At 40.4% G+C, this 13960-nt stretch overlaps 1 protein-coding gene and 1 non-coding gene across 4 annotated transcripts; one reads left to right on the top strand and one right to left on the bottom strand.

The window, feature by feature from the left end:
- Positions 1–1782: 1782 nt before the first annotated feature.
- On the bottom strand, positions 1783–1855 carry Trnaa-ggc (transfer RNA alanine (anticodon GGC)). Its single transcript has one exon. It is a non-coding gene; the product is annotated as a tRNA-Ala (tRNA).
- Positions 1856–2402: 547 nt separating this feature from the next.
- Positions 2403–10459, top strand: LOC146458461 (uncharacterized). 3 transcript variants are annotated; one of them, XR_014858228.1, is made up of 3 exons: positions 2403–2459; positions 5401–9074; positions 9171–10459. XR_014858228.1 is itself a non-coding variant. In XM_085090739.1 (3 exons), the coding sequence occupies exon 2, from the start codon at positions 5419–5421 to the stop codon at positions 8914–8916; it is 3498 nt and encodes a 1165-aa protein (XP_084946865.1). In that variant the 5' UTR covers positions 2403–2459; positions 5401–5418; the 3' UTR covers positions 8917–8918; positions 9271–10459. The 3 variants fall into 3 exon arrangements, 2 of the variants coding, with proteins under 2 accessions (XP_084946865.1, XP_084946864.1); XM_085090739.1 differs by having other exon boundaries at positions 5401–8918; positions 9271–10459; XM_085090738.1 differs by having other exon boundaries at positions 5401–10459.
- The last annotated feature ends 3501 nt before the right edge of the window (positions 10460–13960 follow it).

Below are 13960 nucleotides of genomic sequence, written 5' to 3'. Positions count from 1 at the left end.
GCTGTTTTCAGAAGAACATTAATGAGCGAAAAAGGTGAAATGTGGACATAACAAGAATCGCCTAAAGTTTTCTCTAGGACCTATAACGAGGAGAACAGGAGCACTTCGAGTGTCGATCCAAGAGGCGTTAATTTTCGCTTCTCTCAAGGTTGTCCTTGAGGGAAAAGGGAGTTTTGCCACCGTCATGACAAGCGGCATGGCTCGTGTTTTTATCCCCACAAGACCTAACCACAAGAAGTTAAACACCAAACCCAAGCAACCACTGCCACTAACCAAGCAGAAATTGAGGCTGAAAGCGAATAAATGAAAATTCAGTCCAAACCAAGCCAAGAAATTGAAAAAGACCACCCCGTACCAAGCGCCGGGATAAAAAAGAGTAAAAAAAAAAAAAGTTATGCAAAGCAACGAGTGATGTAACTTTGTACCTGATTGGTTGAAAAAAAACTTGAGTTCAGTTGCTTTGAACTGAGCATGCTTTTCTAATTTCAGGACAAACTGGAGAGCTGAACAAACAATGCTTGGCCAGTCAACACGCAAACTGCATGATTTTAAAAGCCCATTGTTGCTTTAATTTCATGTTTGGGAAAAAACACTTCCATCGAAACTGCACAAAAAGAAAGAAAACAAAACAAATCTGGACAGGAGGAATATTACCTCAAATGCATAGTTTCTGTAAAATATAATTATAAACACTGTAACTAGCTGAAATAAAAACAAAATCTTCATTGATAAACAAAACCACCGATATTTTCATTCTGGCATAGTTACACACCTATCAACTCGCGACCCTTTTTGACTTTTCTTTTTCTTTCGGTGAGGTGATCGCCTTTGCTGGAAGATTGGGCGGTCGTTTAACCCTTCAAGCCCCAAACAGTGACCAGCATCTAATTTCTCTTTACAATATCAGTGCTTTATCGAACAAACAAGTCAGGAGAATAAAGGAAATGATCACCAAAGATAACATGTTTAGATGCCTCAACTCAGTTAGTACCACAGGCCACATTGGTTCGGAGCTTGGTTTGCCTGTGCTAGTAAAATGAGAAAGAGAGCAGAGGGAAGAATTTGCATGTTGCTTTTAGGACAAAGGGTGAAGACAGGTTGGACCGTTATAAAATAAAAGCTATATCGATCAGATTAAAAAGAACAAACACCTTGTTCTCGTTATATTTACATTCATTTCAGTTTCGCGAAAGGCCACAACATTTAGAAATTGAGTTGCAACCTTTTCCCACCACAGGCCAGGCCGTGAAGACACGATTGAACCAACGAGGGTGATCATTCTACTTCTTGCTGCTACACCGTGCTGATGAGAGCCAACCAGCTCGAAACAGCTGTCTACGGTTGCATTTTGATTCTCGGTTTGGTCTCTATCATGTCGCTGTCGTGTTAAGTTTTCTACGCAGTCAGATCAGCCTTGCAGTTATTTTAGTTACTTATGTTTACTTTTGGCTGATTAGATCTTTCACAGATCCTTCGTATACTTGCAGCATTTTCGTTCGTGGTCCTTCGCAGTTTATTCTTTATGATGCACCATCTACTGATAAGTAATCTGTTTGCAAGCTAAGTTTATGAAATTCTCTTATTTTTAGCACGCACCAGCGAGCAGGAATTTGTGGCTATACACGATACAGTAATACAAAAAAGTATTCACCAAGGTGCACAGAGACGATCGAAACGGCAAAAGCTGGTATTCGCTATAAAGCTGTTTATCAAATAGAAGAAAGATCCTTGCAGTTACTACGCAACTTAAGCAGTTGCGAAAAGAAAGCCTGAAAAAATTTCAGGCTTGAACGGGATTCGAACCCATGACGTCTGCGATGCCGGCGCAGTGCTCTACCAACTGAGCTATCAAGCCAACTGAGAGCTGGTCATATTGTGAGTTCGTAATATACCCGATCTTTCTTCTATTTGATCTTTCATCCGCAGTTCAAAGTATATCTTTCATTATATTTACAATTATTTATTCATCCCTTACGGGTATATTACGAACTCCAGGAGCCCATCTGAACTCACAATATACCGGTACCTAGATCCCAGTTGGCTTGATAGCTCAGTTGGTAGAGCACTGCACCGGCATCTCAGAGGTCATGGGTTCGAATCCCGTTCAAGCCTTTTCGCAACTACTTAAGTTGCGTAGTAACTGCGAGGGTCTTTCTTCTATTCATACTGTTTGAAAACAATCTAATTTGATGACCAATTAAGAAAATGTCCCCAATAGAGAGATAGTAAAAGTATTTCAGGTATTTAGTTAGTCAGCGCCTTTATTTTCCAACTCTTTCCCTCAAGACTCTTGTTATAATGTATTTTGAACGTATGATGACGTAAACATGGATGAACTAATTTCGTTTTCCTGTAATGATATCATAACTCCGGGTTTTAAAGTGTCATTTTCCAATGCGAGGGGCTTCGAGGCAAGTCATTCACTCACTCACTATAATCCGTAACATCAAAACTGCGAGGTAAGTAGAATTATAAAATCTTGTTTTGCATGAGTGCTGTTTGGCTGATATAATTGGATGAACAATTTGACGGAGACGGACAGTAACAGGACGGATAGAAAAATCGGTAATTTGGTTTGGTGCTTGTTGGCAGCTTACTTCTCAGTATAATTTTTGTGTTTTTCTTTTGTATCGCTGGTTACCGACTAAAGGAAATTCAATCAATTGATAAAATCTTGCAAACTCTTTTATAAAGTGAATACAATTGGCCGTAACCGACATTAAGATCTCCGCTTATTTGTTATATCATGTAGTCGAAAAAAAAAACATTTGCTATAATTTTACGATCACTTTAATTTTCACTTGATCTGTGATGTAGAAACAAACCTGTGAGTTAACCACACGTTAATCAAGTTCCAGTGTAGGAAAGACCTAATTTCGTCCTGATAAACTCAAGAAAAGCATATGTCAATAACTTATGTTATCGGATTCTTGGATGTATGGATATTATGTACGACATTACAAAATATGATTACGGGTATCGACATCTTGGAAACTGAAAAACGGTAACGAGATTGCTAACTGTGACTGTGTGTCTGTATGTGTGTGTGTGTGTGGGGGGGGGGGGGGGGGAGGGAAGGGGACTACTCCACAGTATTTTTAGTAGGGGTGTGTGAGGCTCGGTTCTCCAAACCCTAACCCTATTTCAGACCAAAATGTCATTTTCCTGTACCCTTTTTCAGACCTGCCCTTTAAAACAACATAACATACCCATTTTCAGACCTGGTTTCTAGAATCCATACCCGTTTTCATCCTTTCAGACCAAATTGGTTAAAATCTATACCCAATTTCAGACTAAAACGGCTCAAAAACCATACCCTGTAGCGCCTCACATGTCTATATAGTTTATATAGCGGAGAACCCCCCCCCCCCCCCCCCTTCTCCGGTCCTGTGAGTCATTTGGTCTTCAAATTGTTGCGCGCACGCTGTTTTAAATACCTGCTAGGTCGGTGAGACTTCCCGACATTTTTCCACACGCATACGTGAGCATTTAGCCACGGATAGGACTTCTCACATATTCAAACACTTACAACAATTAAAAAACTGCTGCATTTTATGTTCCTCCAACTGCTTTAGCATTTTAGATTGTGGTACTAGCAGCTTTGCGAGAGCCCGTCCTTAAATCAACTGAGCTCAAACACTTTAATTGTTTTGTCGTTAAGTCGTTTTGAACCATAAGGACTATAAAACACAACGAATGAAGTCATTTTACATTTGTTGTGAACTTAAATGCTAATATTCCAATGTTTCACTGTTAACATGAGTCTTTCAGTATTCCCATACATTCTCTTATATTTTGAAAACTGCAAACTGTCACGCAGTAAGACTCACAGTTTGTGTGGGTTCCCTGTGATTTGCTGACAAAACACACTTAAAATAACTGGCCAGGCGCTGGGTATTATCGATGGATGACGTCGTAACATGAGAAACTGTTTTCAGTTTCATTGAATGGAGAGAAAAACCGGATATTTTTTAAGAAGTTGTTTTTAACAAAGCGAATGTTTTCAAGATAACTACAAATATTAACCCTTTAAGGTCTTTAAGCCCTAACAGTAATCTGCATCAAATGTCCTCTTGTAATATCAATGCTTGTTCAACCCACGAGCTCATGAGAATTAAGTATGTAATCACCCAAGGTGAATTTTCTTGACATTTTAATAACTTCTTCCGATTTATATATTTTATAAGAAACATATGGGGACAAGATAGGAGAATTTGCTCTTTGATAATATGGTTTAAGGGGTTAAAGCTGATATTACATGGCCTTTCTCTTTGCAAGGTTAGAGAAGGGCTGTAGTTGAAATCAGAAACAGGATGCTTAGCAGCCTATCTATTTTACAATTGGACTTTGTGAATCTGGCCCCAGAAAACTAAGAATCGATGATCGTATCTATTTCCTGATTTCCTGAATCCCTCAAATTAGATATGAGAACTCAGAAATGAGAAATTAGAAATATATCAGAAACGGAAGATTCCTCTCCGGGAAGAGGATCGCGGGTGGAAGGGCCCGATTTTTACTTCCGATACCTATGACATGTTGGGTCCTGTGGACGGAATGTGTTGCATACAGCACTAGCACACCAGCGGGTAGGCAATACAGTCGATATTCAACCTCCCACTCTGTAGTCGGGCGCCTAATTTTCCCCTGCATGATTTCTGGTCCGCCATTTCTCAAAGATATTAAATGGTCTAGCAATTCCATGGGACGAAGGAACTCGATCCTTCCTTACTAAACAAGTACGATAACGACCATATACGATCAAATAGATAAGTTTTTAATTATTCTTTGTTTAATGTCTCCTTACATGTCATTTCAAAGGGAAGTGACGAGGAGGGGTGGGGGGAGGGGGCTAGGGTTACTCCTTGAAATTTTTTGTCAGATTTTAAAGAAGGCCAAGTTATCTCCGATTTCTGAAAAAAAAAAACCCTCAACCTTCATTCGTCCAAAGTTTAAAGATTTTTCCTTCTGAAGTGGGTTATGGTTGTAATGCTACTAGCGCCAGATGCGACCACGCAATGACGAATTTTACGATTCAAATGTTCACCCTCAACAACATATGCCAAAATACCTTAGCAACAACTCGAGATCTCTTTTTAAAATTGGCTGCCTTCCCTCGCCTCAATCACACGAACCCTTGGTACTGGTCACTGCACGTACATGTACCAAGGAGTAAAGTAACGAGACAGAACAATTAATTTATATTCAACACATAATCTACAAATAAATTGACTAGGTTCACCAAGTTTAAAGAGAAAACGAATTTAAGTGACGTCTTTCTTAGACTTATCCCGTTTAAACCAATTTTGCATTTTTCCCTGGAGAATACATTACATCATCAACAACAACAAGAACAACAACAATAACAACATCGTTTCATTTGGCTGTATTTTTTCTCTCTAGGTTCTTAAAGAGCCTGCGATGGACAACATCAACAAAGTTATGCAAACCATCCATATTGGAATGCTTGTTGCTCAATTTCTCAGAATCAGCTGTGTTTTTAAAGCCTTCGAGTTAGGCAAAGAATGCTTGATTCTCATCAACAGCATCGCCCCCTATATAACAAAAACATCTGTCAAATTAGTTTACAGCTTCACGTATTTGCTAATGTTCAATGGTTACGCCCTTCTCAATGATTACTCAAGTGCCATACAATGGGGTAGAAAGCTTCTAGTATTACTCCGCGAGTCTGGACACAGAGACATGGAAGGTAAGGTAACTATTAATTTGGCACATTTGTATGAGCGTCAATGTAAATATGCAGAGGCAACAGAGCTGTACAAGGAAGCACTCTCCACCATGATAACAACTGGCGAAAGGAGATTAGAAGAAGTATGTTACGCAAGGTTAGGGATTCTGTTTCATTCTATCGGTGAATATGCTGTGGCTAAAAATTTTCTTCAGCAAGCACTTCAGATCAGCAAAGAAATTGGCGACACAATCTTGGAAGCAGCAGTTTACTCAAACCTGGGAAGTGTGTTTCAATCTCTCGGCGAATATGTCAAGGCTGAAGAAAATTATCTTAAAGGACTTCGTATTACAAAAGAACATGACAATAAACACGGAGAAGCATCATGTTACGGAAACCTGGGGACTTTGTTTCATTCTCGCGGTGAATATGGCAAAGCTAAAGAAATTCATAAAAGAGCTTTTAAAATCAGAAAAGCTATTGGCGACAAAAACGGAGAGGCTACAGATCTGGCAAACCTGGGAACTGTGTTTCTGTCTCGTGGTGAATATGTCAAAGCTGAAAAATACCTTCAGAAATCACTTCAGATCACAAAAGAAATTGGCAACAAGAAGCTAGAGGCATCCGTTTATGAAAACTTGGGATCAGTGTTTCATTCTTTCGATGAATATGTTAAGGCTAAAGAATTTCATCAGAAAGCATTTGATATCAATACAGAAATTAGCGACAAACAAGGAAAAGCATCCTCTTACGGAAAACTAGGAACTGTATTTCAATCCCTCTGTGAATATATCAAGGCAAAAGCACATCATCAGAAAGCACTTGCTATCCACAAAGAAATTGGCGACAAAGGAGGAGAGGCGTTTTCATACGCAAATCTGGCAACTGTGTTTCAACATTTCGGTGAATATGCCAAGGCTGAAAAATATCTTCAGAAAGCACTGGAGATTAGGAAAGCAATTGGCGACAAAGAAGGAAAGGCGTCATGTTATGGGAACCTAGGAAGTGTGTTCCAATCAAAAGGCGAATTTATCAAGGCTGAAGGATATCATCTGAAAGCGCTTCAGATCAGAAAAGAAATCGGTGACAAGAAAGGAGAAGCAGATGATTATGCAAACCTGGGGACAGTGTTTCATTCTCTCGGTAAATATGCCAAGGCAGAAGAATGTTTAGAGAAAGCACTCGCAATCACAAAAGAAATTGGAGACAAAAAAGGACAAGCAACGGCATACGAAAACCTAGGAGGTGTGTTTCAGTCTGTTGGTGAATATGTCAAAGCTGAAGAATATTCTCAGAAAGCAGTTCAGATTGAAAAAGAAATTGGCGACAAAAAAGGACAGGCTTCATGTTACGGAAACTTAGGAACAGTATTAAACGCTCTCGGTGAAACTGACAAGGCTAAAAACTTTCTTCAGAAAGCACTTCAGATTTCAATAGAAATTGGCGACCAACATGGAATAGGAAGAGATTATGAAAGGCAAGGAACACTGCTTTGTAACGTCGGTGAATATGACAAGGCAGAAGAACATCTGCGAAAGTCACTTCAGATTAGAAAAAAAATCGGCGACCAACAAGGGGAAGCATGCTGTTACATATACCTAGGAATAATGTTTCGCTATGTCGGTGAATACTCCAAGGCCAAGAAATTTCACGAAAAGGCGCTTGAGCTTAGTTACAAGATTGAAGACATTGAACTGCAGTTTATGAGTCACCTTAGCCTTACACTGGACTTGTTCGAGATGAAAGGAAACGTAGATGAAGAAGTGTCAAATCTCGTTGAAAGCATTAAAAAGTCCGAGAAACTCCGAGGTTTTTTGAGAGACAACGACCATTTTAAGATCTCTTTTTTAGACGTGCACGTTTCTCCCTATCAGCGTCTCAGTTCACTGTTTTGTACAATTGGGAAACATGATGAAGCTCTTCACGTTGTAGAGCTTGGGCGAGCTAGAGCCCTGGCAGACCTGATGTCGGTTCGGTATCGTGGGGAAATACAAATATCAGTTGACCAAGAGTCATGGGTTGGAAAAGACAAGATCGTGAAAGAAAGTGGCCGTGTTTGCTTATACATTTCATATTACCATCAACATTTATTTTTGTGGGTTATTAAACGAAACAAAGTGATTCTTTTCAGACAAATGGACATCAATGAGAGTTTTGGTAACAAAGAAGGAGAAAGGAAGGTGGATGAAGTTTTTGGTGATGTGACCTTTAGAAAGTTTCTTCATCTATCTCTGGGGCAATACGAAGACCGATCATTGTCTCCTTCAAACATCAGTCATCTGACCTGTGAGTCATCTCATGAATGTATCCAAGAAGATTCTCGTCCCATCGTAACAGAAGACGGCGACGAAACCCAGTTGCACGAACCACCGAGTCTTTCTGAATGTTACAAAATGATCATCGCTCCTGTGGCTGACTTACTTGACGAACCCGAAATCATCATTGCTCCTGATCGCATTCTGTACAAAGTTCCGTTTGCCGCTTTCAAGGATGAAAGTGGGAAGTATTTATCAGAGTCTTTCAGGCTCCGCATCATCCCTTCGCTGATGACGTTGAAGCTCATCCAGGACAGTCCAGCAGATTATCACAGTCAGACAGGTGCACTGATAGTGGGTGATCCTCTGGTTGGTCACGTGACTTACAAGGGCGAGCTTAATAGGATACGGCCATTGCCTTGTGCAAGAAAGGAAGCAGAGATGATTGGACGACTGCTGGGAGTTCAGCCTTTGTTAGGAGAACATGCAACAAAGCAAGCGGTTCTTCAAAGCATACACTCAGTGAGTCTGATACATTTTGCTGCCCATGGTAATGCCGAAAGAGGAGAAATTGCTCTCGCCCCTCCACGCCTTTTTGACGGCACTCCACAAGAACAAGATTACCTGCTGACAATGGCTGAAATTTCACAAGTTCGTCTGACAGCCAAACTGGTAGTCCTTAGCTGCTGTCACAGTGCAGATGGACAGATTAGATCCGAGGGAGTTGTTGGAATCGCTCGAGCATTCTTAGGATCCGGTGCACGCTCAGTGTTGGTGGCCCTGTGGGCCATACAAGATGAAGCAACAGAGCAGTTCATGAGTCGCTTCTATGAACATCTCGTTCGTGGTGAAAGTGCCATTGAGTCTCTTCACCAGGCCATGAAGTGGATGAGAGCTAATGGCTTTTCAGACGTGGAACAGTGGGCGCCCTTTATGCTGATTGGAGATAACGTGACATTTGATTTTGGAAAGTAAAGGTTAGTGGAAATTGATTTGAATCTAAAAAATTGCTGAAAACGTCCAAATTCTATTTGAGACGTATGTAAAAGAGAAAATAACTGTAACTGAAGGTACTTTATTTTTTGTCTTGTTTATTAACATTCTTAACGCTGGTCAGTAAATCCGGCGGGGAAGTGGATTGGTGCAGTATTCCTGGTTTGATTCAAAAACAGGTAATTATTGCCAACCCTCCAAGAGGAGATTTTAGTTTTGGTGTGAATAAACAACAGAAAGATTGGAAACAAGCCCTGACACAATAGACTGAACTGCGTAACGAAAGTAGAAGTTCTAAACTAGATGTTCTAAGGATCTGCGTTGCGATGTTTTTAGTTTCAGGTGTTTTACCAAGTCCTCTTTGGCGGCGATTCCTTCCCCTCAAACAGGAACCTCAGTGCTGAACAGTTTATCAAGTGAGATGTGAGACACATCATCACCTGCATGGACAGAAAGCGTCCACCGAAAGGATTAACTGGTTCGTGTTCATGTGCCCTTTCGTTGGCCGTTGTTGTTGTTCAGTGCGGTTGGTTCCCGCTGAAGAACTTTTCCTCAGTGTCCCAAGAAGACAAAATGTTGCCAACAACGTTTGACGCTGATAAGAGGCAACGCTGGATGTATTATAGATTCGAAATTGAATCAGTGAACAATGAACCGTTTTAGTTAGTATACTTTGTACACTTAAAACAGACCATAGACAAATTAGATTTGCGTTTTCTGATGTTTGCAATATCCCTCATTTTTTATGAGAAATACGCCTTGGAAATTGTCCTATATCAAAGACAAATCAAGGAACCAGGATATTATATATTTAGTTTTCTTGAGTTGTTGGTAGAATCTATTATTTTTTCTTACTTATTTTTAGCATTATTGTTATTATTAATTTTATCGGGGTAACTGGTATTAAGTAGCTAAATACACCATACTGATTTGTGAGGCATTCATATCTAGTGTAGAGCGGTTTTCCAATCGAGTGTCGTTAAACTAAAGCCAAATTATTCTGACCAATCAAAACAGACGTAAACAGCGTAATGGGCCAATCAGAATTCGAATACATGTGGCCGGCGTCGAGCGCGGGAAAACGCCTGCGAACAAGACATTGCTTTTTTTGTTTGATTCGACGTCCCATTGGTTGAGAAAAATAGCGCGCACTTTACCAACCAATCAAAGAACACAGTAATGTGACCCAGTAAAGCAAAATCAAAACAAACGCGAAAGTTCTTTCGATATCCAACTGAAAAACGCTTTATTTTGTAAAAGATTGTTTGTTACTTGATTCCAAACAACGCCTTAAACGCAACGCTGTCTCTTCGACCTGTGAGCAGTGATCAGTATTACCACATTTCCGTTTCCGTGAATTACAGAGAAAGCCTTGATCTCTCGGTGAATTATAGTTGGATCATTCTTTGTATTTGTAGCTAGAATAAGACTAATCGAACTTTTAACTATATGAAGACACCCTGCGATTGCTTTTAATGTGAAATATCAAGACAAAATTTATTTAGTTTGGTAAATAAAGTTATTGAGTGAAGCTCCTATGGTCAGACTTGTTTTCTCAGCTCGATTTATGCAGCCTTGTTCCCTGGCCAGACCGGATATAAAGCTTACCTGCGATTAGGCATTCTTTTATTCGTGGGAGCGCGAAAGTGTGGCAGCGCACCTGTGATTAGGCGTTCTTTTTTCCGGGGGAGCTCGTGCTGCTTGAAAAAAAGAACGCCTGATCGCAGGTTATTTTAAAGGGAGCCATGCGTCGAGCCAAGCTCTATGTCAATATCAAAGGCTTGGAAACGAACTCGAAAGTAGGCGTAACCTAGGTAACTAGCAATCAACTTCGTTACATTAACAAACCGACGTATTCAGAATTGTTCCATCCTCGGAGACCCAGGGGCAGATAGTTGAGTCATGAGGAAGTCGAAGCGGTTAAGTTTACTGACCAAAGTATCTGCCATAGGTTTCCGAGGATGGAATTGTCCATCACCGCGAGGCCTAATTGCTTTCCGGCTTAGAGAAGATTAGAAACAGTATCCCTGTTTTCAGAGGAACATTAGTGAGCGAAAGGTGATGTGTGGACATGACAACAATCGCCTGGAGTTTCCTCTAAGAACTATAATGAGGAGAACAGGAACACTTCTAGTGTCGATCCAAGAGGCGTTGATTTTCGCTTCTCTCAACGTTGTCCTTGAGGGAAAAGGGAGACTTGCCACCGTCATGACAAGCGGCATGACTTGTGTGTTCATCCCCACAAGACCTGACCACAAGAAGTTACACACCAAACCCGAGCAACCACCGCCACTAACCAGGCGCGTAGGTAAGGTTTAGATAGGGGTGTTCGTTGAGCCCCAAATGTTGCTGAGCGCCGGAGGCGCTCTTACTAGGGGGGTCCGGGGGCATGCTCCCCCGGAAATTTTTGAAAATCTAGGTTCCCAGAAACCTCATTTCCTGCATTTTGAGACCCATTTTAGGCAAATCACAAATTTAAGCTATATACATCATTTCTACGGAATAATTGTTTCAACTTAAACAAGAAAGTTCAATGCACATTCCACGCCCTGTCAAGTTCTGATAGCTATTCCATCTGCTGATAGTCATACACCAAGCTGGTAAACTGCATCATTCTCGGGTGTGGGCCTTCGAACAAATTGACTATCTCGTCAAGATTGACAGGCATATCATATTTGATATGCATTAGAACCAGGGCGGACATTCTACTCTCTGGCATGGTACACCTCATGTAGTTGTTCAACCTCCTCATTGTGCTTTTTCTTCCGCCATTATTGATCTTCAAAGGGGGTTCGTTCGAACCCCTCGAACCCCCCCTCTTACGCGCCTGCTAACCAAGCAGAAATTGAAGCTGAAAGTGAATTTATGAAAATTCAGCCCAAACCAAACCAAGAAATTGAAAAAGACCACCCCGTGCCAAGCGCCGGAAAAAAAAACTTGAGTTCAGTTGCTTTGAATTGAGCACTCTTTTCAAATTTCAGGACGAACTGGAGAGCTGAACAAACAATGCTTGGCCACCGATATTCACACTCTGGCATAGTTACACACCTATCCTCTCGTGACCCTTCTTGACTTTTCTTTTTCTTTTGGTGAGACGATCGCCTTAATTTGCTGGAAGATTAACCCTTTAAGCCCTAAACAGTGACCAGCATCTAATTTCTCCTTACAATATCAGTGTTTTATCGAACATACAAGTCAGGAGAATGAAGGAAATGATCATCAAAGAAACCATGTCTTGATGCCCCAACTCAGCTTGTACCACAGGCAGCCTTAGTTCTGAGCTTGGTTTACCTGTGCTAGTACAATGAGATAGAGAGCAGAGGGAAACGACGGACCCCGATTAACCTGAGTATCAGGCCTTCCTAAGGGGAGGGGGGAAGGGGAGCGGGAGAACAGGAAAAACCTGATACTCAGGCTAGACCCCGATTAAACGCCGGCCTCGAGAAAACGCCAGGTCAAAACTGCCGAATTTTAAATAAACGCCGGGGGCGTTTAATCGAGAAAATACGGTATGTTGCGTTTAGAACAAAGGGTGAAGAAAAGTTGGACCGTAATAAAAATAAAAGCTACATCGATCAGATTAAAAAGAACAACCATCTTGTACTCGTCGGCATATTTACATTCATTTCAGTTTCGCGAAAGGCCACAACATTTAGAAATTGAGTCGCAACCTTTTCCAGGCCAGGCCGTGAAGACACGATTGAACCAACGAGGCTGATCATTCTACTTCTTGCTACGGTTGCATTTTGGTTCTCGGTTGGTCTCTATCAAGTTGATTCAAGTCTCTGAGTTCGCGATATATTTAGGTAAATTGGTATACAGTAATAGCCCGCGTATAAGAACCTGGGCCCAGTTGCTCGAAGCATGGTTAGCGCTAACCCGGGTTAAATACCATGACAACCTATAGGTTTTAATACCTCTTAACCGATGGTTAGCGCTAACCATGCTTCGAGCAACTCAGCCCTGGGTTTTAAGAACCTATTAGGCTAAAATTTTCATTTTAAGCATCCTCCACATAAGAACCTATTTAGGTTAAAGTTTTAAGTTTGGTTCTTATCATTGGGGTTGCTGTGAAATTGCATAGGTTGAAACTGCTGAATTAAGATCATCATATATTTAAAAGTAACTTGACATAACTTTTTTTTTTCTTTCATGATTAAGTACCATGTTGTATGTCTATTGTGCTTGCCATTATACTGTATTATGAGATGATATTCATAATATATATATAGTATATTCAGATGAAATTCATATGAAAATATAAGAACCTATTTTAAGAACCTTGGTAGCCTAAATTTGCTTAAAGTACCATTTATATAAGAACCTATTTAGGCTAAATTGAAAAATTCAGGTTCTTATACGTGGGCTATTACTGTACTGGATGTCGCAAATTCGCACAGAAAACAGAGAAACAACGCCGACCAGTGTCCACATATTTTACTTTAAAAAAGACTTTTTTGCTAAATCGGAAAATGATTTCGGAAGCTCAAAACTCACAGAAAAAAAAAAATAACGTTCTATCTCTAAGTTCTCAAACCAAAAAAGGATGTTCCTATTTTTTTACATTTGACCGCGGTTAAGGTCTCAGTTTTACGCCACTAAAATGGAAACTGCAATATCCCCTCGTCTTTTGTGCTTTCACTGACGGCGAAAAGCCGTCAAGGGTCACAACGACGAGATCGTAGCTGCATCGATATTGCTGTACACATTTTAAAGTCACTCCTCCGAGATGCTCATTTGAGCGGATTCTAACGTACAAAATAAACAACACTTCAGAAAATCAGAATACCTGAAGAAGATGATCGTTTGATTGCACCGGATGGTGAAAAACTTCGAAGTGAATTTGATTAAAAAAAATACAACTTGTGCGAGCCAGGGTATATCGTAACAAGAGCAAAAAATGTTACAGGTATATTGCACAGAAAAAAAAAAAAAAAAAAAAAAAAAAAAACAAGACTAAATTTAGCATCTCGTTCAGTTTGTTCACCGAGTCAATCCAAATGAAGCAAATCGTGATTACGTGATT

This window comes from Pavona decussata, unplaced genomic scaffold, assembly GCF_977016875.1.
Source record: "Pavona decussata unplaced genomic scaffold, jaPavDecu1.1 SCAFFOLD_233, whole genome shotgun sequence".
NCBI classification, from domain to species: domain Eukaryota; kingdom Metazoa; phylum Cnidaria; class Anthozoa; order Scleractinia; family Agariciidae; genus Pavona; species Pavona decussata.
The sequence above is the reverse complement of the archived record's forward strand: the minus strand, read 5'-3'. Positions and strand labels throughout refer to the sequence as shown.